At 46.1% G+C, this 24,061-nt stretch overlaps 1 protein-coding gene across 2 annotated transcripts in view; it reads right to left on the bottom strand.

The window, feature by feature from the left end:
* PCSK5 (proprotein convertase subtilisin/kexin type 5) overlaps positions 1 to 24,061 on the bottom strand; it is a 1,065,339-nt gene that overhangs the window by 900,480 nt on the left and 140,798 nt on the right. For both annotated transcript variants that reach the window (XM_086961287.1, XM_086961288.1), the window contains exon 2: positions 4,089 to 4,193. In XM_086961287.1, the coding sequence (XP_086817413.1) occupies positions 4,089 to 4,193 (105 nt within the window). The remainder of the gene's footprint in view (positions 1 to 4,088; positions 4,194 to 24,061) is intronic.

The following is a 24,061-nucleotide window of genomic DNA, read 5'->3' as shown; positions in this document are numbered from 1 at the left end:
CCTTTGAGGGCCCCTTTTAAATAAAAACAATTGAAACGTACCATCAAAATGGACCATGCACGATAACTAACACAATTTGCTCTCAATCCGAGTTCACACTTAATACAGATTGGTTTCCACCAAATTGATATCAGAGACATGGGGTATAACCACATTGGCTTCTGCACGTTGGATTCATGGCTTGCCGCATTGATCAAACTCGGTGATCCTGGTCAGATCTCAATACCTCAATTTATTCGACTTTGCAACAATTTCGAGCCACCAGGGGCAGTGCAAACTAATGTTATACAAACATCTTGTTCATTCAAAAGTTAAAATCGGACACTCTTGCAGTCACTAAAAATACCTTAAAATGTTTTTGCCAAAGCATGTCCTGTTCTGCCTGCTATTCAAACATGCATTAATGTTTCGTGTTCTGGTGCTAAAATGCTGACTTTACAACCAAACCCAACTTCCTACTTAAAAATCATTGTGTTATCGTAAGCAAAAAAACACTATTAACCTCCTTGTGCCTCATTTCCATCAAGTGTACATAATTATGGGTGTTTCGGATCAGGAGGTATGCCAGAAGTAACACAATACTTTAGTATATTATGCTATAACCATCACTCCGCTAACTAACATCGACAGGCTGGAAAGCAACATCGGCATCTGGCTCAAATCCACCAGCGACCAATTCGCTCCCTTCACTAAATTTCCCCATACCCGACACCCCAACTCCCACAGATGGCTCTCGGACGACCTTAAGCAACATAAATTGAAGGTACGCCAGTCGGAACGGACATGGAGACACGACTACTCCGTATCTAACAGACTACTATACATCACAGCTCGTAGGGAATATAAAAAGGCAATCTCCCTAGCTAAAGCAGAACACTTCTCTAAAAGAATCTCGTCTGCGGATAGCAAATCAAAAGAGGTCTTCAAAATTATGAACGAAGTCACCTCAGACGATAGAACCCTTCCAGGTCAGACCCCTACTCAAGAGACTTGCGATGCTCTCAAACTTTTCTTTGTCGAGAAAATCAAAAAAATCAAGGACTCCATTCCCCATCTTCCCCAGACACCATCCCCTGACACTCCTCTGCCCAACTCTTTGATTCTTTCCCACTTCCCCACCCTTGAACCCAATTCACTAGTTGCGCTCGCGAACCGGGTAAAATCAGGCTCCCCAAATGACTGTTGTCCCCCATCGGTCCTACGGTCCATCTGCCTCTACTTGCCCGACTGCATCCTACCCCTGCTGAACGGCTCCCTCAGCACGGGCATTGTCCCCAATTCCTTCAAGGAGGCCATTCTAGTGCCCCTCCTGAAGAAACCAGGCGCCGACCCAGCGGAACTTACAAACTACCGCCCCATTTCTCTCCTACCTTATTTTTCTAAATTAATGGAGGCACTGTCACCCGGTGCCTTTCCAACTTTATCGAGACCTCCTGCCACCTGGAACCTAACCAGGCCGGTTTCAGGCCAGCCCACTCCACCGAGGCCGTCATCCTGGCAGTCTTTGATACACTTAGGAGGAATGCTGATACTGGAACCCCCCAGGCCCTCGTACTCCTGGATTTGTCGTCCGCGTTCGACACGGTTGATCATAACATCCTTCTTCACCGTGTCGAGCAGGCCGGCATACAGGGCTCTGCCCTCAAATGGATTCAATCCTTCTTGACCGGCAGAACGCAAGCCGTCCGCCTGGGTCCTTACACAGCTTCCAAAACCCCTATCACCTGTGGAGTCCCTCAGGGCTCCTCCTTGTCACCCTTACTGTTTAACCTATATCTCCGACCCCTGATCCACTCACTTAAAAAATGGGACATAACAGTGTACAACTACGCTGACGATCTGCAGATCATCTTTCCTCTCCACTCCCCGAATGCTGTGGCCAACTTTCATTCTACCATGACACACATCCAGGAGTGGATGAACTGCAACTAACTAAAACTTAATCCGGGAAAAACCGAGATCCTCCTTCCCGGATCTAGTCCTTCTTACTGGGGCATGCAGTTTTGGCCTTACAAACTAGGCCCTCCTCCAACTCCTGCAAAATCTGTAAAGAGTCTTGGTGTGACCATCGATGCCGAACTCTCCCTCAGACTCCAAGTTGGCGCCGTCATTTCAGCCTGCACATTTCAGCTCCGGAAAATCCACAAAATCAGTCACTTACTCACACCAACTGCCCAGATTCAGGTAATCATCGCCCTGGTACTATCCCGTCTGGACTTTTCCAACTCCCTGTATCACGGACTTCCAAAATCACTACTACACCATCTGCAGGTTGTGCAGAACCAAGCTGCTCGTCTCATCCACAAAACTCCCAAATGGCAGTCGGCTAAACCCCTACTGTATAAACTGCATTGGTTGCCCATTGAACAAAGGGAGGCCTTTAAGCTAGGATGCCTCACGTTCAAAACCCTTCACTGCACCAGCCCCGCTTTTCTGATCTCCCTCATCCACCAATACCGCCCCACTCGCAACCTCCGCTCAGCTCACCTCCATCTGCTTGCTGTTCCCAAATTTAAAACCAACAAATTCGGTGGTCATCGCTTTGCTCTCCTGGCTCCTAAATTTTGGAACCCCCTCCCCTTAACTATCAAAGCCAGCAGTTCCTTCCTTCACTTCAGGAAACTACTTAAAACCTTCCTGTTTCCCCCACCTTGCTAAATCCTCCGCTTCTCCTGTCCCCAGCCTCATTTCTGTCCTTCAGCGCCAGGAAACCCATGGTGTCAGCGCGCTTTACAAATCCCACCTAACATAAAATAACATAACATATAAAGGTGTCCGCATTAGCTCCCAAAAACGCTTTGTGCAGACATCCCAGTGCTGTACTCCTTAAAACATACTCATCCAATAGATGTACAAATATTGCAAGAGTAAATTGCCAAAAATGGTAGGGTATGCTGTACAGATCAATGAAATGACAAAGATATATTTAATTCGAGACCAACACCTTGTCAGTGTTGTAGAAACACTAGCAGGCCCAGCACTCCAAAAGTTGAGGAGATACCACACAAGGTGGCACCAAATTAAGATGTGGAACAGAAACATATTATTCTATTAATAGATGGGACCATCACAGCAATAAAGTGAAATGTTGCCTCTAGCAGAACACATTTGAGCACGGTTTCTGGACAGTGTTCTGCATATACGATTTTTGAACAGTGGTCTGTGTCTGGAGACACAGTGTATGCTGGGGGACCTGTAGGGCCAGTCTAGGCAAATAATGTTTTTATTTTAACATGTATGGAATAAATGTTTCAATCAATTGTAAATTGCCTTGTGGTAATCAAAATTCAAACAAACATATCACAAAGGTACAATGGCTTGCACATGTCAACATTCCTACTTTTCAGTTCTGGGGAAACCCAGCTACCATGAACTATCAGACTCAATTTAAAGGTTCCATCTGGAGAAATAATCATGCAAATATGTATCATTCATGTAGCGCATACCACAAGCCAAAGTGTGGCACCTGTTTTTTTACATTGGTTTTCAAAAAGGGGACAGCCATTTTAGGCCATTTTAGGCTTCTAGAAAAAGTATTTCTTAAATAGTTTTATCAAACCCAGTAGGCAAAAGAAAAAGATGTGTACGTCTTTAACTGGTGAATGTACATGCATCTTTTGAGGTCCATTTTCTCAAAGGCGAGACACGGGTAATGCTGTAACGTCACCAGGTGCTGCCTTTTCATTTGTGACCATCTGACCCTCAACAATGTTTTAATAAGCAAAATCTTAAGAATGGTGACGACACTTAGGGCCAAAAAAACATCGTTTTGTGGTGAAGGGTGTCACTCTTTTCTTGGTCTTTTCAAAAGCTATGGCCTGTGAAGCATGATGACACAGTCGAGATGGGAACACAATTACTCACGCTCTCACAGTCCGCCTTGGACGCTCTGTCCAAAGGATGACATGTCACCTTAGCAAGGCATTGTTCCCTCTTCATCTTATTGTATAAAGGCACAGAGCAGACATCTAGTATGTCAAACCCTTGAAACGTTAGATTTCATCCCAGCAGCCTCGGCCGGTGTGAGGTTACCAATTAAAAATGTAGGAGCAGCTGCTTTAGACACTGGCCAGGGCAGATTCTCTTACCTTTGGCTCCATGGATATGAAATTGTGTGTGCCTTTGCTGGAGAGGATGGACCGCTTTATCGTCCTACTGTGGTAGAAGTGGTAATAGCCCTTCAGTGCTCCGATCTAGAAGGAATGGAGAAGAGGGAAGATAAGAAAAAATAACACCATCAGTAAAAAATACTTTGAGTTTTATTTAAAATAAAAAAAATCTCAATAAATTATGCAGTTTCCTGCCGTGCTGAAATGTCACATGAACTCCAGCGATCGCCTTTCAGAGGAAGGACACGCGATACAAAATGGATGTACTGTCCTTGAGGCAGCAACTGCATTAACAAAGATTATAATTGAGCAGCTTTTTCTGCCTAGACCTGCTTTTTTAATGTTTAATTTATATGCAGCTTTGTAAGTAATTCTTTATCAATCTGCAACCAAACTGCACTCAAAGGCAGCGCAACAATCATGGAATAACTAGCTATGGAAATGCATTCCAACGAGCCCGCCTAAATCCATTAGTGTATGGGTATTTTTGGCCATTTAGAGAATTAACTTTAATAAGCGACAAAAACAAATTTGTGAAAAAGTAGTAGATCATTTTCAGTGTTGCCAATGGCGAACTAAATAAGTGATAAGTATTCGGTGGATAAAATGTGACATCTCACTAGTAACAAATGAATAAACAAATAAAACGCATAAACAGCATACATACATATGTAGCGATCTGATAGAATTGATACTAACGATTCTTTTATTATTGTTCGTAAAATTGGGAGATTACATTCCTGTGGGTTTAGTAAATGCGGCGCTGGCTAACACTGCCGTTAGGTCACAGGGAATTACGTTATCACCTTCATCACAGAGGCTGGTAATTGCTCGTGCAGGCCCCACCAGCTACTGATGCATTATTAAGCAAAAGCTACAAGAAAATCTTATTTCACTTTGTCTTAGCTTCACTATGTACGTGCAACCAACTTACCAAATGCTATAGTGCCTGTACACACCATAAGCTATCAGTTACAAGCATTGGCCAAGCCAACAGGTCTCGGCAATGCCCGAGCTATTGGCCTGGTCAATGTGAATGCCTTTTAGCCATGTTGTCTAGCAGCACATGCATTTCAGCATGGCTTAAAGCCCAGAATCACAGGATGTTGAGCCAACACAGAGTCTCTTAGCCCCCCTTGTTGAGTTTATTGCCCTGCCCCTCCTAACACAGAAAATCACTATGAGGTGGCCTGCGCTGGCCACATCACAGCACTTTTTCAGTAAATTGCATCCTTGTTGAACAGCAGATGTGCTGCTAGACAACATGGCTCAAAGACATTCACAATGACAAGACCAATAGCTTGGGCATTGCCGAGATTCATTGGCTTTGCGAATGTTTGTGCGGTGTTGATGGGGTCTTGCTGAACAAATGTGGAAGTGACGGTAAGAAGCTTTGATGTGAAGTGCAGATGTGGCGTAACGACCAGAGCTGCAGACAGGGGAACTGTGGAACCAGGTTCAAATCTCAGGGTTGGCTGAACAATTTGTGATTCTGGACAAATCCTTTATGCTTCCCCGATGCCTATGCCCATGAACGTGTCATTGTGTAATGTAACTGCTGAGCACTTAAAGCGCTCCAATACCATCGGATTGTATTGGCGTTATGCAATGCGGACGATGAAGCGAGTACTCCAATACCACCGGACCATGCAAAATAAATAAACAAACAAGTGATGTTCGTGGTTTAACCTCTTTGGTGCTGCGCCTATTCCAACGGCCGACGGCATCACTACCTCAGGAGTGCTGCCGTCGGCCGTTGGACGTTCGAACCTCACCTGCACAATGGAACGTTCAGCACTGGAGCTGGACGTTCCATAGCTGCTAAGAGGTTAACAACTTTTTAAGTTTATGTACACTTGCATGCATTTTAGTGGTATATGCACGAGGGAGCCGGACTAAAAACACAAGTACTACTATGGAGTGCTTGAAAACAATGGAAAATATAGCTTCACAAACCGGGAGCAGTATAAGGAGACATGTACTTGGTCCATGCAATTTGGGAGGGTCAAACACAAGTAAAAGGTATGACACCTGCATGCTATGACAAATGACAAAGAAAATAAGAGCGGAAGTTTACCAATGGTAGGAGGTGGCTGGCCTGTAAGCCCACAGATAGAACACAACACGTATTTTAGAGACGGGGCATGCGCGACCTAGCCAAGACTTAAAACATGAAACAAATGCAGCCATCTGGCATGCAGCCAAAGTAAAAAAATAAAATTGAGTGATACATGTGCATAAATATGCATCCAGGCGGTAGGCTGGTAGATGAAAATGTATATTCTTTGGACAAAATTAAGACTTGATGAGGAATTAGGTCCCCACTGAAGTATTTGGGATATTTTCTACTATGTTGCTCTTTAAATGGCATCAGTTTTCAATGAGTTGGAAAACTGAACGGTTAAGATATTTTTAGATGAGTCTATTCCACAGTAGTAGACATTAGCACAGGGCTAGTATTTGGTGAAGCCCACACCAGAACCTTGCACATATTGACAGCGGAGGTACCTTGAGTAAAAGCCTCCAAATTGAGGAATACTGAAACTAGATTTTCACAATTGTTAGCGCTCCAAAGTATCAGCATAATTGCCATTACTGACTCGACTAAATATGAAAGATAAAGAAAAGTTCCGTCTGGCCTCAGGCGTATCAAAGGAATATTCCTCACTGGGCTCTGACCAAGATTGCCAGAAAGATCCATATGCCAGTTCATTAAACCACAAAACTGATTGCTATTTTAAGAAGCAGTGTTGGATGCTCCATGGATCATTAAGGAAAAAAACAATGAACAGGTACATAATACCCTTTCAGATAAGTAAGACATGCATAATAATAGTCACCAAATGCATAGTATTCTCCAACCCATAAGTGAACAAAATGCCAGAAGAGCAACAAAAAAGGAAACCATGGGACCCATACTGGTAGCAAAAATGTAGACTCGTTCTCCACATTTACATTTTCTTTGCTAATGTTTAAAAAGCAACAGGGAGAAATCTAGCCTTCTCCTTTCATGATGTACAAATGTAAATGTACATGTATTTATATAGCGCAAATTACCCACATCGCAGGCATCTAAGCGCTTGCTTAGGGAACCCGTCCTGGTATTCTCCTGTGAGATAACCCCGGCAGGGTATCCACAAGGTGAAAGCCAGGCATCCCCCCGCGAGGGGCCGTTGTGGAGATTAAGCAAGCTATTGCCCAGAGTCGCAGAGTGTGAACCCGTGAGTCGAGTAGGCACCAGAGCGAGAATTATCGAGTCTGTGGAATTATTGAGCCCAAGCCCCGTCGAGGCGGGGAATTGAACCCTGGTCCAGGGCCGATCTCAGCTTTCGGGTCTGCTGCCTCTAACCCCTGAGCCACACTTTTCCACATGTAGAAATGGGTTTTGCAACATCTATGGAACTGAAACAAGTAAGCTCCACTAAGAACCACTTTCTTACAGTAATCTAGTAAGCATCACTTCATCTGGAGGAGTCCCCAGATCTATGGAAGTGAGCATCGGAGCTCAGGGTAATATTACTTTCTTGGTTTCATTTTCGGATATTTCACTGTGGGACAAACTGTGGATGCCTGTGTTTGCAAGATGGTGATAGCTTTTTTATGTTTTCTTTCTAACAGGGGCGTGCCCTACTCAAGCATTACGACGCCTATACCTTCAGCACGGTTTAATTTAAGCACTGCATTGCAGGCAGTGAAATGTCAGTTAGCATAATTTACGCAGCACAATGTCCACATACCTCTTGATTCAAGGATGTTGAATTATTACTGCACAGACCTGCCAAATTCCCAAAAGTTCATAGAATTCCATTTGATCACAAACTTAATTTTCCCTTAGTGTTTTTATTAATGGGTGTTATTCCCTCACTCAATAGAACTTTTATTAATCAACTTAAAAAGAGGATACGTGGAGTTAATTATGGTTGAACTACAAAAATGACTGCAAATTGCACAGATTTCTGATGTTATTCAGCTCAGTACAGTGAGTCAGATCATTGATGAAATATACTGCTGCATCTCTTATAGGCCAGGCTCAAAAAGTCTTCAACAGAAAAGACTCAGACGTTGCATGAACTATGCTTCATCGAACAGCAGCTCTGAAAAGCGTTTCCACGAATTCAGTTGTGAAGTTGTTCCAGATCCGGGTATATTAGGGCACCTATTACCGTTCTACGGACATTCGGATACTTGTAGTTTTACGTTTTGCCTTATAAGTGCAAGACTGAAAGTCTGAGAATGGCAATAGTAACACTGGATTTCACAAGCTACCTATGCCCAACATGGTACAACTTGAAACCTCGGTAAACAGAAAAGCACATTTGTTTCTTCCAGGTATTTTGAGAATTCACAGGTTGACCCATCTGAATGTTGGTATCTGTGAAAGTGTTAACTGCCTACCACCCTGCCCTTCATACCGGGGCTCCGACAAAGGACGATTCTCAAATCTAGCATTCACAGGAAATGAGGATTTTTTCCAAAGGCGGTGCAGGCAGGAAGTCGCAAGACTAAACACCAAGGGGCCCATTAGGATGGCCGGTGGACCAGCCGTGCTGGGACCGGCCGGCAGCGGTCCGCCAATCAGGATGCAACCGCCACCCTGGCAGTCGCATTCCACATCTTTGACATTGCGGCGAGTGCTGCTGTAAGCAGCACCCGCCGCAATGCCAAAGAGGCATGTTGTGCATTGCCATGAACAGCGTGGCAGGCACCGCGCGGTGCCTGCCACCTTGTGCATGGCAATGAAGGGGGTACCATAGGTACCCCCCTCCCCCCCCCCCCCCCCAAGTGCAGCCCCCCAACCCACCTGGCGCCCGCAACGGGCCCCCCAAAGCACATCCCCGCCAGCCTTTCCATGGCGGCATTGCCACCATGGAAAGGCCTTTCAAACCAAGCATCATATTATGGATGGCGGTGCCTTCCAGGCACCGCCACCATATTATGCCCCAGCTCTGCCCAGCCGGCAATCGTAAAGATAAGATAAGATAAAGAAAAGTCCGTTACGGTACCCCCCGCCATGATAATGTGGCGAGGTAAATCCAGTTGGGATGGCGGGCGGATCGCCATTGTAATCACCCCCCAAATATCTGGAGGGTAAAGGTAAACCAATGCAAAACCACAATGGTCAAAGGTTGTACAGGTCTGTGCTAATTGCACAAAGTAAGGGAAACAAACAAAAGAAAGTCTAGGCCCCCAAAAAGGAGTAGGAGGGCAACTCTGGGTCAGCTATGAATTCACAACACGACTAACGTATCTAGATTTCCAATGGAAGCTGAAAGTAGAGAAGGGTCAATGCTGTCAGGGGAAGCGATTTAGTAGGCCCAAGTTAAAGCCAAGAGTTTTGAAAACTAGACAACAGCAGTAAAATAGACAATGAAGAATCAGGTAAACTAAAATGAGTATTGCAACACTAATCACACAACATACGAAGGCAACACAACCAACACACATACAGGTGACTATACTCACACATGCAATAATGCACACAACTACCACTCTTATAAAAATATATAGATTGATTTATTCCACAGGAAAACAAATAAGGGGTCTGGATCAAACGCTTAATACCAGTGAAATTCACCAGTTATGTTCTGCAGCACACACAACATCAGTGTCTGAGCCAGAAATATAGCGTAATGTTTCAGTTTCAGTGACTTTCAAGGGTGTTTTTTTATGATACACATATTGGCAACCCATGCTATGCACAGCTTTTGGGTGTGCACAGCAGCGTTTGACTACTAAGACAAATCCCACAGCACACAACGGCCAAACAGTTGTGCCCAACCCGCCTTAGGCATACAACTCTATTGCACACAGCCTCTGGCGTTTGCCCCGCCATTTTTTCTCCGCTCCTCACTTTATTAATATCTCTCTACCTCACATCCGTCCTTTTCTTTTTTAACCCTTTAAGTATCAAATTAAATCAAATTCAAGATTCTCGCAAAATGGAAGACAAATCCACTACTTGAAAAAGTGTGTTTCACATGATCACATTTCAACTAAGAAATCATGCATAGTATCGTGTATTTCTTCTACTTTGGTACTCTAGTTTCGCATGCCTTTGTGTCCTCCGCCCCACCCACTTCCCTAGGGTCTGTTCCCCACCACTGCTGTAGATATTTTTTCCACAGCATAAAAGTTGTGAATCGGAATGGATTCTAGATTTTCAAGATGGTGCGGAAAACAAAATCTACTGTGCCCTTGCCAACCAAGTCCAAACATTTAAATGTAATTGACTGGAGTCAAGAATCAGTGCATCACAACTTGAAACAGTAGAGATACAGATATATTCTTATGATATACATTATAATAACATAACACATACAGTCACATATAACACACATTAGCAAACCTAATAAAGGAGAGGGGGGCTAGCTAAACAGACTGGAAGACATTTTGACAGATGCAGGAAAGGTAGAAGGATTAGTAAGTGATCTGATTTAAATAAAGGCTTAATTCGGACCCCTTTTCAAAGAAATTGACATTTAAAGTGGTGAAGTCAAGTTCATGTCTTTTCAGTCCTGGGCCTCTTCTTGGAGAAATAACTTCTGCTGGGTGAGGAAATACTTTAGTTTGCAACCCAGGCAATAATAATCACCTTTATGTAACCACGCCTCTACAGCAGGTAATTTGCTTCCTGAATGCTTCTAGTATTAACAAATGTTATACTTTGGACTAGCAGCCAGTTCCAAAGCTATTTATGGGATTTATGTTTACTACTTACTGTAGTCAGGATATTAGTCCAATTTATTCAAAGAAAGAATGAGAAAATAATATTTAAAAGTCATCAGCATAGAAGTCCGAGATAAAGACATGTAAAAAATAAATATCGAACAAAAAAGAGCAACTGCGTGTAAAAACAGAATAAAATGACCTAGAACTGAGGCTCTGTGAACCCCGAACTGGACAGAAAACTAGTCATAACAGGTACGCTTCCATGAGACAGAGTTGTATTATCGATGATGGAGAGGTTCAGTGCGCATTCTTTTCTAACCGGCCTAGTGTGTTTTAGGGCAAGATTTTGCACAACAGAGCCCATTCCTTTTTTGGATTTTCAAGTAAAAGGCACACTAAGAAATCCTGCATGTCATATTGATATAGTCAATATAAGTTCTAAAAAGCATGGACATTTGGTGGCTTGGCCCAAAATTGCCCTTGAAAAGTTAAAGGCACAATATACACAGAAATACTTGTATATTCTTTATTTTTACCCTACATGCCACGTGACAGATTGCGCGCTGCCATACCATAGAAGTTTATAAGCTTGTGTTAAACTTTCTGTGATCATTAATGATGTTCTTCTGTAAATGTGATGGCAGCTGTTTTATGCAACAGTTTTACATTATTGTATCCTGTTCGTATTTTATTCTTCATCTGTTATAATTATTTATGACTATTTGTACCCATCAGTTATAAATTGTGATTAGGTCCATTACACAGTTGCATGTATAATCTATTGATGAACAGTACAAAAAAATATATAACCAACAAACATTCATTAAGGAGGCATGCTTTTTACAGAGTCCCGCCTGCTAAATGTGTGGGGTGGGGAATGATGGATGTGGGGGAAGATGATGGACGACCATATGCCCTGCTCCATAATTCTCCTGCCTCCGTCCCTTGATTCTTTACAGGAGGTGTTTGCCCATTTGTGAAGCTGGACTGAGGCGAGTTTGCTGGAAAATACCTATGAATGTAAGCTTTCGAACAGTGGGTGTCCACTCGCAGATTGCATTTTCTGTACAACTCATCCCCCTGAAGCACATTAACACAGATTATGAAAATCAAGAAAAGGCTTTTTCCACTGGTTAGACAGGATAACACATTTTGAGAGTGAACATCGTGCTGGCTGTCCTATTTTAGGATGCCTGCCATGCTGATGGAAAAGAATACTGTGTTTCTCTAGGTAACTGCAGAAAGGATGGTGGCTGTGTTGATGGAAGCTAGGAGGTTTGTGAATGGGCACCTTGCTATGTTTTACTTTGATGGAAATGGTAGATTTAGATCTTCCAAATGTGGCCTACAAAACTGTCAAAGGGAGACTCGAAAATCACCCACAGCAGCTTGGCTAATATGGAGCAATCATGCTAGATAACGGGTCGCTGACATCGGCAAATAATCTGAAGGGTAGCAAAATTCCCTCAAGCAGTGCTTACATCTTGGCCCTGTTCAGTTCCAAGCACACAATGATGCACCAGGTGGAGATGCTTTTGAATGAGTAAAAGGATACAAAAAGGGCAAGAAAGGGACTTGCTAACATAAGCAAGAGCCTGGCACTAATTTAGTTTTAGTTTATTTGTATTTAAGTGAGGTATGCTGCCTACTGCTGCATAAATACCCCCCCCCCCCCCACAAATGAAGAGGCGCGTGGAAGAGCACTCCAGGCTGGCAACCTTGGCAGAAACTACAACAGCTCTAAAACGGCAAGGATCCACCGACTCCTATCTAGGCTGAAAAAGGCCAGCATTTGGAGCAGAGACTTACACGGCAAGCCCCTTTCATGGATATCGTGATATTTGCCTTCCTCGATGTGCCTAAAGACTCAAGGGACATGCCACTACTGAGGCCACTGAAATTACAAATTGTGCGGGGTCAGGGATTAAATGGGGCGGTTCCAGGATCTCAGACCCCGTAATCATTAAAAACGGGTTCCCATCAGGCCCCATATCATTGCCTGTTACCCTTACTGGTAAAAACACTGATCGATTTCAAATTAATGTAACATACGGTAAAGTAATTCAGTCAGCGATTTACTTCCTGCTTCTTTTTTTTAATATGTTTACGTAGTCTTGCATTTCCTAAAATTCTTAGCTATTTCCAGGATGTTTTTATTTTTCTAAATTTAGTAATTACTCTTGTATGGCACCTGTTGGTGTGTTATATATCCGGATGCAATAATAGAAAGCTCAGACACACCAAACTGCCGATTGAGTGGCACAGTATGGGAATCACAGAAATGTAATTCACATGTTTAAATCATGCGCATTATTACATAGAAACAAACACGCTTTCTGTATCCCTCTTAAAGCCCGCTGCCGGTTTGCCTACTATCCAGGGTGCAGGTGACATGGCGACAACGATTCACCGTTCAAGCCAGACTACTATTTTCGAGGTGGAGTGGACTGTGTGGAAAAGGTGTGTAGACGCACCGACTGAAACCATCCCAATTCTGTGTGCAGCACTCTCAATGGCTTAGAACCCTTAGTGTAAATATTTCCACCACATTTTCGTTGTGGCCTAAGAAAGCAGAACTGCGCTTGTAACCGATATTGCCAAACTACAGTAATCCCTTTACACCGCAGCATTCCATGGAGTGTACAGATGCAATGCTCACCTTCAAGGTGCGATTTTTCGGACAGAGGGCCAATCACTAGTACTTACAGCCTCTACTGCTTCGGTCTGACTTGTATTAAAAAAAAATCACTTTTTAACAAATAAGTATGGTGCATTCCTACCAAGCTGGAATCCGTCCCGCTGCTTAAAACATTCCCCATGTATCACAGACACAGATGAACAAGTGCATCCCTGTCATTTAGTGACAAGTAGAAGCATGCTTGCATGCAGGAGAGGAAGTCTCCAATCTTCCCCGGATTAGCATATTTGTAACCGAGTCTCAGCATCGGAGTAACATCCTGTGATTCTGGGCAAATTGCTTAATCTCCCACTGTCTTTTGTCACAATGATCTGATACATATGCAGACTGTAACCTCCTCCCTCACTTTAGTTCCTGATAACAACCAATGCATGTGCGTACATGGTTTCAGATAAAAGTTAGGAAGGCACCCTTTAACATGGATTTAAAAAACAAAACACCCCCAAAAAATATGAAAAGGAACCTGGTGCATGTGTAAAGTGCTAGAGTGTCCTCAGTCCAATTTCAAATTATTTAGAAAATGTATTAAATTTACCTTATTAAATTGATCTTAACCCCGCAGTGAATGGTTCCAAAAGCCTCAGATACATCTGTCAGAAAGCGAAGTCAACGTGACATCACTTTAAAGGAAGCTTTTCCTTGAAATGGTACAAAGGTGCCCATGCTAAGTAAACGCTGCAGGCCTCTTGCTTCTACTTACCGGAGACAAACAGGAAATTATTGTGAAAGATTGCTGCGAGGCTAATCAGCAACAAGAAACAAATTGCGCCAGAGGTTTGTAACGTATTTGGCTGTACAACAGCCGAGAAAAAATGCTTAGCTGCTGAGAGCACATCAGCCACCCTGTGTGCGCCTTTCCTACCCACACCAGACGACAGGAATACAACAATGTATCTCCCGCCCATTCCTTGCTAAATAACAACTAAAAACACTGGGTTTAACATATTCGCATTGATGTGATCACTGACAAAAAAACATTGCTTTCGTATGTGCGGAAACAAAGGAACTATGAATATTTCATGCAAAATTAATATTTAAGCAGGGACCATCAGTCGAGTGAAATGATGAAAAGGCGCATCACAGGGAAGGCGGCCGTTGACAGCAGCGATTCTAAGTCCTGTTGTTTCAAGGCACGCGCTTTGCCAAAGCCCCGGATTATGCCCGGACAGGCGCAAGGACAGGTTTTCGACCGCTTAGTAAATGGCACACAACGGTTTTATGGGGGAGAAAGACTGCATGTAAACCAAGCAAGAGCTCAGCCTGGAGAAAGCAAAGCAGGAAGTAAAAAAATGGGACCACAATGAAAGCCGCGGCCGCGAAATTGAAAGGCGACATGAAACAGATAACAGATGTCAGCCTGCGCGCCCGCTGCTGGCTCCCGAGAGCAAAACGCTCTGGGAGTGAACATTTTACTAAAAGCTGGGACATCCACACGCATTTGGCCAATTGTGTGCTAAAGCCAGACGCAAAGGCCAATGGCATGTGAGCACCACATGCACAAGCTTCTCCTGAAGCTGAAGTGATTCCAAGAGGTCGATTTCCTATGCAGCGCATACGCGCTGCCATAGGCTCGACCTAAAAATGAGAGGTAAGAGAGGCTAGAATGCTCATAACCCTCTGGCTCCACTACTAATGTCTAACTCGAGGTACCAGAAACATTGCGCTTTTACCAGGGGCATCGGGCCTGTTAAGATGAAGGCCATCGAAGACCATCTCTGCTTTATCATGCTGGTCTACTCCTTGACAACTCTAGCTGTACTCTATGGCCAAATGTTTTGAAAGCCGCAAATAAATTGTGTAAAACCAGAAAACCCAGCAGTCTCACTTCCATCAATTACAGGAGAAGACCCTCGTCCAGGATCTCACCATTTATATAGAACCATGGAGGTTATGGTCTCCATTGTTATATGGCATTTACATTGCCCAGAATGTGACATTAGTATACCATCACACCACTTAAAAATCTGGATGACATTTCTGAAACATTTCAAATATTTCCATCACTTACCCAAGCCTGATTAAGGTTGAGCAGATGATTGGTTGAGCAGTGAGTGGGCAGTTCCCTTCACACTAAAGTTACTTTGTTTTAAGTTTGAGATGCACAAAGTTGGAAAGGCAGTCTGTTTTTTTTCTATGTGTGGCATAGCACCATTCAGGACCTGTTAATAATGAGTCGCAGTGGAGTTCGAACTTTGGATATGCTGCTTACTCATACCTTTGGCACATACGTGGAACGAAACTGTCTGCATTCCTGTCTAGCAATCATTTTATCAGTAACAATGACCATACAAGACACCAATCCTACAGCATCACATAATGATAAAAGCAAAAGATATCTTAGTAAAACAAGAATGATTTTGAAAGATAATTCCCTTATGTATAAATGAAATCCATGAAATACAATACACATTAAAATCCCTTCCTAAGAAAAACAAAGCTCCTTGAAAAGGATTTGAAAACACTAGATCAGAAAAGAGAAGAAAAAAAAAGAATTTGAGAAGTACTATGCTCTTAAAATAATGTAACTCAGTCCAAATATGTCCCAACAGGAATACGTGCCATGGGGATTTATGTACCTCAGAAACAGTAAAGATAACAAATACTGTGCCAGGAGATTAATACATGTATAACACTACATCACAACTGTAAATATGTGCCTTCTCAGGAAAAGTGTTACAGCAAACAAATGATGGACGAAATGCTGACAATGCAAACATTCTCCCCCAGTCAAAAGATCTGGGTTAAATTAATTGTTCTTTTGCCCACTATGCCACCCCAGTTTGGACCCGGCCAGATGCAAATCAGTCTTGACCCTGGGCCCCATGGGAACAGGCCAGACGGAACGGCCAGGCCAGGTCCTCCCTGGACCGGAAGCAAGCATCCTGGGACCGGTTTCAGGTTATGTCACTTTTCTTCAGCCAGGCTAGCTTGAATCCAGTGGCACAGTGAGCAAGTGACCCTAGTCTGGGCCAGGTTTGCCCAGACGTGGGTCATGGGCTCACTGTGCCACTGGAATCAAGCTATCCTGGCTGAAGTGGGGTGAAACCCCAAAACTGGTCCAAAGATGCTTGGTTCCGGTCCAGGTAGGACCTGGCATGGCAGTTTGGACTGGACTGTTCCCATGAGGTACAGGGTCAAGACTGATTTGCATATGGCCAGGTCTAAACTGGGGTGGCATGGGGAGCAAAAGAATGATGGATTTAACCCAGATCTCTTGACTGGGGGTGAATGTTTTGATTTGTTCTTTATTCTCTCCATCAATTGTGTGTCTTTTGCTTTCCCGCCCTAAATGCGCCAGGTATGCCCACACGTGGGTCCTGGGCTCACTGTGCCACTGTTATCAAGCTATCCTGGCTGAAGAGGGGTGAAACCCCGAAACCGGTCCTAGGTTGCTTGTTTGCGGTCCAGGGAGGACCTGGCTTGGCAGTTCGTGCTGGACTGTTTCCATAAGGCACAGGATCAATAATGATTTGCGTATGGCCAGGTCTAAACTGGGGTGGCATGGTGAGCAAAAGAAGGATGGATTTAACAAAGACCTTTTGACTGGAAGGAATGAATGGTTTGCTTTGTTCTGCATTCCGTCCATCAATTCGGCTTCTTTTGCCTTCTCAGAAAAAAAGTAGCACAATGCTCTTTAACAAAAACTTAAATTGATACATACATGCTTAACACAGAATAAAGACCATGGTCCCCAAAATGGTACCAAGTCAAATCATTTAAAAATACGATCCTAATAGCTTAGTTATAAGAGACAGAGCTATGTCTTCTGGCAACTGTATAAGAACATTCTGAATATTTTTTGCAGATATCGTTTAAGTGTTCAGCAAATGACAACACAATGCTTTCGTTTTCAAACTCAAAATACATAGTGTTGAACTCCCTGGTCTGATGGCATAGTCAGTCTAACAGAAGTAGGAGGTTTCACAGTTCTCCGCCTCCTCTAAAGCCACAGGTCTCACTTGGTTCCACTCTCTGACCAGGATTAGCACTTCTTTTTCACCACGGGGTATTTTTCGATGCTTGGTATGGTTTCACCTGGAAAATGTCTTTCAAAATGAAACCATGTGGAGAAGGTCTGACATAGTGAAGGTTAGATGTTTTTTGTTTACTTAAACTCCATACCAAAACAGTCCTTCCACAAAACTAGACCAACATTGGCAATGTCAATAGGTCTGGATTTAAAGGAATGTTGTATGCTAATGTGAAGTACTACAAGTGAATAGCATGGGAATAGATGTGTGTGTGTGTGTGTGTGTGTGGAAGCAAAGAGCTGTAGAATGTATTACTTGCTAGGGTGGTGAATAAAGGAGCAAATGGCTCAGCAGTCAATCTCTTTATCAACACTTCTGCTGACTTCATTCACCTGGCCCTGCAAAGGCATCACTAGCAGATGAGTACTATTTACCATAAGATGGCTATCCTTCACTTAGGACCCATATGACAAACTTTTTTTCCACAGTGACTTGCTCGAGGAAATTCAGAAGCAAATCACATCTAATCTCAAAGTATGTCACAACTAATTAACAAGTATTTCCACAGAGTGAAGCACAATAGGATATGCTTCTAAGATGTTAATACTCCAATCCAAAGAAGTGTGGTCCATAAACAGATATCAGTTCGATTATGTCAATATACAAAAGATGGGAGGAAAGAGGCGGGAAGGGGAAGACAAGGGCAACATGATTGGAGGGGGAAGAATTGATCTGAAACACCCACCAACTTGCACAAGGTGTAACTTTAGCATCAAACTAACATTCCAAATAATAATAAAAAATAAAAAACAGCCTTTTAGGTTACTTCTAAAACTTAGTAGGTTGGGGGGGGGGGGCGAAGGGGGGCAAAAGTTAGTAACTTTCGTCTGAGGATAAAGTAACCCATGCAGATTTAATATGATTTCTCCCTAGAGAAAAGTGGAACCATGAACTCTATAGCTGCAGTATTAGTTTAGCATGGTTCCACCTGTATTGAACATGATCACACACAATCCTAATCCAATCTTGGTTACAGCTGGTGGGCACCAGCAGTCATTTTAGGGTTGTGGACTTATTTTTCATTAACAGTCCTTGCCCCAGAGAAAGAGAGAAAGGAGGAGGATTGTAACTCGGTGAAAACAGTGACAACGGGATAATATAAGGAAGAACAACAACCTGCAAGAGTGAGATGAAGGGTCAGGAAGTGGAAGGTGATGGAAGAAAGAGGAATGAGGTTGCATTAAGACCAGGCTGTCCTGGTTTCCTGTAAGTCTGGTAGCACCAGCATCAGACTCCAAAGAAAAACTTTGGATCCCTCTGCTCATTTATCACAAATTAAACACTGCCCCTGTCAATACCAATGCTAGATTCATTGCGTCAGTCACTCGCATCTTTTAAAAAAACCTCATGAATGTCATTTTATTCACTATTTCTTTTACAAATACAGCAGAACCATTGCAAGCTTCATTAGTTATCAACAAGTGACATTACTAGGGGGGCGTGGCTTGGATGCCGAGGAGGTAGGCAGCGTGAGCCCGGAGCTCCGCGCCCGATCCTGAAAATCATCCTGAATATCTGATCGGACCCCGGCACAACTTATATAATCCGGTATCTAAAGACATCACGGAGGGCGCGGCGCCCACGGCGGTCGACCCAAGGCTGTTCCCGGCCTAGAATTTTGGTCTTGAAAGTTCGTATCAGGCGTGAAGTCATTGAGCCAAGATGGCGGCTGCGGCCTGAGACAAAGGAACGACGGGGACACGAGACCGGACTCCCTTACTGGACTACTGCTGTTGGTGTTGAGGGAGTTGGCGGGTACTCCTCGACTACTTCGGGGGTCTGGAGCGGACCCTTCTCGCACTACCGCGAGTGGCTGGGAGTCGAGCCTTTGGAAGTGTCAGCAGTGGAGGCGACAACATGGCGACGGCCCTGTGACGTTGGCCCCGACCCTCTGAGCACAATTGGCGCCGGACGGCTCAACGGCTCATCGGAGACCCCAGCCCCAGGAGGCGGCTTTGGCCTGAGTGTTTGAAGTGGAGATCAAGGTGCGGAACACAGAGGGCCCATTTGCTACTACTGAACAGGGACTTTCCTAGGGGCGACGCCCTGCAGGGTGGAGATAGCGTGAAGAGGAGACACCGGAGGCCGTCACTCTTTGCAGCCCAAATGGGGAAGACGAAAGGGAAGGGGGATGGTGCGACCGACACTGAGGCTGCGGAAGGAGCGGATCGAGACCAGTCGGCTCTTCAACGAATGCAAGACCGTATATTGGAGGCCATCTCCACCACAAAGGACGCCCTGCAGCAGGACATAGCCCAAGTGGCGACGGGCCTGGGCCTCCTGAAGGCAGATCACGATAAACTTAAGGACAGAGTGAAGTCTGTGGAAATCACGGTTCAAGAGTTGGCCCCGGACCATGTAGCGGTAAAAGCACAGATGGCGGATGTGATGGATCAGTTGAAGGTGCTGGAGCGGAGGGCTGAGGATGCGGAAAACCGTAATAGACGCAATAACGTGCGCCTCGTAGGCCTGCCCGAAAAAATTGAAGGCGACGATATGGTGGGCTATCTCGACAACTGGTTACGAACTGAGGTGGCGCCGGAGGGATTGTCCCCTTTCTTCTCCCTCGAGCGGGCCCATAGGGTGCCAGCCAGGCCGCCGGCCCCGGGCCTCCCACCTCGCCCGGTGGTGTTTAAGTTGCTCCACTACAGAGACAGAGACTGGCTGTTGCAGAGGGCGAGGGAAGCAGGACCTTTTCAGGTGGATAACAACAGGGTCACCATGTTCCCAGATTACACGTTTGAGACTCAGAAGCTCAGGGCCAATTTCCTGTCCCTTAAGCGAGAGCTCCGTGATGAGGGCATTAAATATTCCCTGCTCTTACCAGCGAAATTGAGAGTGGTGGTGGACGAAAAGGCACTCTTCTTTACAACCTCGGCGGACGCCTGGGCCTGGTGGGACACTTACAAAGCGGGGACGGATGGCGCCAAGGCCAGGGCGGAGGAGGCTAGAGTGGCACAGCCGATCAGGAAATCCCAACGGATTCGGAGGAATCGTCTGAGGACTGGCAGACCTACAATATCACAGACGGAGACGGAGAGGCAGGCGGCCCTGCAGGCAGTGGCGAACTTATCTAGCGCAACCAGGAGTCAGTCCGGGAAGGGCACAGAATCGGAGGAACCAGGCACGGGGTCGGAGACGGGTCTCTCGGAATTTGGTGGAGCTAAAGGCCCTATAGTGACGCCTCAAACTTCGGAGGAGATCCTTGAGGCGTGATACGCTGGACAGAAGGAGCGGCCTGCTGGTTAGACACTGGGGCGCTGAGCCCGTGGGTGCAGAACACTGTTATTTGGGGTTTCGAGATGCTGTAATGTGGGGATTGTGGGGCGGAATGTGCGGGATTGATTTGCTTCACGAACCTTTCGCATCGATCCGCGCCCTACTGGCCCTTACGGTCATCGCAGTGGAGACTGCGAACACTAGTGCCTTTCTTTGAGGGGTGGTTGGGTGTGACAGTTTCGATGGGAGTACTTCCAATTGTGGGGGGGCCTGTCCTGGGGGGGTGGGAATTGAGCGTAGTTGGGGTTGCTCTGGTTGTTGGTTCTGGATGGGGGGGACCTTTTCTGTTTGGAGAGGGAGGGGGGGACAGTCCGTGGTCGATAAGCGTACGTGGTCAATGATTTCTATTGTTCTGTCTGTGTGGGCGAAGGGGAATGGCTAGTACTGGGGCTTTGAAATGTGTAACCTGGAACGTGCGGGGTATGCAGACCATGACATGTAGGCACAAAGTTCAGGCGTACCTCAAGCGTAGGGGGGTGCACATAGCGTTCTTGCAAGAGACATCTTAACAGGCAAGAGGGGATTGCGCTGCAGAGGCGGTGGAGGGGGCAGTTGTTCAACACGACGTATTCAGCCTTTGCAAGGGGGACGCTGATTTGGATACGTGCGGGGGTCCCCTTCCAAGTCACTAAAACATTGGTGAACCCAGAGGGTAGATATGTAGCGGTAGAGGGGAGGCTGAGGGGCAGGGTGGTGTCCCTCTGTAGCGTGTACGCTCCCAATGTGGATTTACCCGCATTTTTGTCCACACTTTCAGGCAAACTGGCGAGTTACTTGGCAGGGCCGATGCTCCTAGGGGGGGATTTTAATTCGGTGGCAGATGTGGTTCTGGATAGGTCCCATCCCCCGCTGCGCGCGTCCCCAGCACATAGGATAGCCAAGCGCAGGCTAGAGTGGCAGGAGAGTTGGGCTCATAAAGATGCTTGGAGGACACTACACCCCACCACTAGGGATTACTCCTTTCACTCGCAATTGCATGATCTGCATGTTAGGTTGGACGCGTTTCTGTGCTCATCGCATGTGCTTTCCACGGTGGGTGGGGCGGAATATTTGGCTCGGACGATGTCGGACCACAACCCTTTGTTGTTGTCCCTGAACTGGATGGTGGAAGTTAAGTGCGTGCCGACATGGCGGCTGCAACCCGACACCTTAGATGACTTGCTTTTCAGGGAGGCCCTTGGGGAACGTATAGAGCGTTACTTTGAGGAGAACAGTGGCTCCGCCTCCACTAGGGCGGTGGAGTGGGATGCGTTTAAAGTGGTGGTACGGGGGCACTGCATTGGGAACGTGGCCGGGGCCCGCAAGACTCTGATGGATGATCTGGAGAAGGCGGAAAAACGGTTGAGGGAAATGGAGAGGGGTCGCCCGAATCACCTTGAGTTACAGGAGGAGCTTAGTGGTGCCAGGGAGGCGCTAGCAGTGGAACTGGAACGGCTGCGTAGCTTTGACCATAAAACGTACATGACGAAGGCGCATGCGGAAGGTGACAAGGCGGGGTCAATGCTGGCGTGGCTTGCCAACCCAATCAGGCGGGGCATGCCGATTATGATGATCCAGGAAGTGGGGGAGGAGCCTTGCCATACCCAAGCCAGGATACTGGACAGGTTCCGGGCGTACTATGAGGATCTCTACGAGAGCGGGGAGACGGGCGGGGCGGACGAGCTGGATGTCTTCCTGGACGGGTTACAGCTACCGAGATTAGAGGACTCGGAGGCTGAGGAGTTGGGTCGGCCAATAACGGTCGGGGAGATAGGGTGTGCAGTAAAGCAGATGGCCAGAAATAAAACTCCGGGCCTTGATGGTCTCCCGATCGAGTTCTATAGTAAATATCTGGAGTACCTCGCCCCTCAGCTGCAATCAGTTTACAACGAAGCACAATCGCGAGGTCGGCTCCCGGGCTCCATGTGTGAAGCCCTCATGATCCCGCTGTTAAAACCGGGCAGGGAGGGGGCGGCTTTATCCTCCTACCGTCCGTTGTCCATGTTAACGACGGACTATAAGATCCTAAGTAAAATCCTAGCGAACAGGCTACTAGTCCACATGACTGGCCTCGTTCATAAGGACCAGTGCGGCTTTATCCCTACACGTAACACCACTCACAATATCCGCAGGCTTACAAGATTGATGGGGGCCCACTGGCCGGACGCCACCTCTCCATTTGTACTCTCTATTGACATCGAGAAGGCCTTCGACAGTCTTGAATGGGGGTACCTATATGAGGTGATGCGGCGCTTCGGGCTGGGAGATGGATACATAAACTGGACCAAAGTCCTGTATACCGATGCAGTAGCTAGAGTCCGGGTTGGCACGCTGATCTCGAGGCAATTCCCCGTCCGGCGAGGCACTAGGCAGGGGTGCTCCCTCTCCCCACTCCTGTTTGCCCTGGCGATGGAACCCTTTGCTGTAGAAGCCAGATCGGGCCGCCACTACGCCGGATTGTTATATAGAGACAGACCGCATCTCATCTCATTGTACGCGGATGACCTGCTAATGTTCTTGGCAGACGCGGGCACAGAGCTTCTAGGGGCGAGACGGCTGCTAGGGCGGTTTGGGCGACTGTCGGGCCTGAGGGTCAATTGGCCTAAATCCTGTTTATTCCCCTTAAGATTGGGAGAACCGTGCCCTCTCACGGCGCAGGAACTCCGGTGGGAACCACATTGTTTGCACTATCTGGGAGTATACGTCTACCACACCCCGGCGGATATGCTAGATGGCAACATCACCCGTTGTATCACTGCCCTGAGAGGGAGTATGGATTTCTGGTCCACTCTTCCGCTGTCCCTGGCTGGACGGATCTCTCTACTTAAGATGGTGGTTCTACCCAGGCTGCTGTATTACTTCAGGACGCTCCCGGTATGGATCCCAAGCTCTGTTTTTCGGCGCCTAAGATCTCTGGTCATAGCGTTCCTATGGGGCACAGGGAGGAGGCGCATAGCACTGGACACCCTATTGCGTCCCAAGGATGAGGGAGGCTTAGCGGTGCCTGATTTTGAAGGGTATTATCTAGCGGCACAGTTGCAGGTTTTCACCCAGGAGGTCGCGAGGGTATATAGAGGCCCGGAGCATGCTAGAGAAGAAGGTACTCCGCGGCATGTGCTGGCATACATTACACTGCACCAGAAGCTCTTAGTCAGGGACCTGACGGTGGAGGAACAGACATTCCGACTCTGCTGGAATCGGGCGCGCAAACGAGCGGGGGTCCGCCTTATGTATGCCCCTGAGATCCCGTTGGGGATGGTTACGGCCCTCCCTCATGGAGGGGACTGGTCGCGGTT

Source organism: Lissotriton vulgaris, chromosome 3_1, assembly GCF_964263255.1.
Source record: "Lissotriton vulgaris chromosome 3_1, aLisVul1.2, whole genome shotgun sequence".
Taxonomy (NCBI): domain Eukaryota; kingdom Metazoa; phylum Chordata; class Amphibia; order Caudata; family Salamandridae; genus Lissotriton; species Lissotriton vulgaris.
The sequence above is the reverse complement of the archived record's forward strand: the minus strand, read 5'-3'. Positions and strand labels throughout refer to the sequence as shown.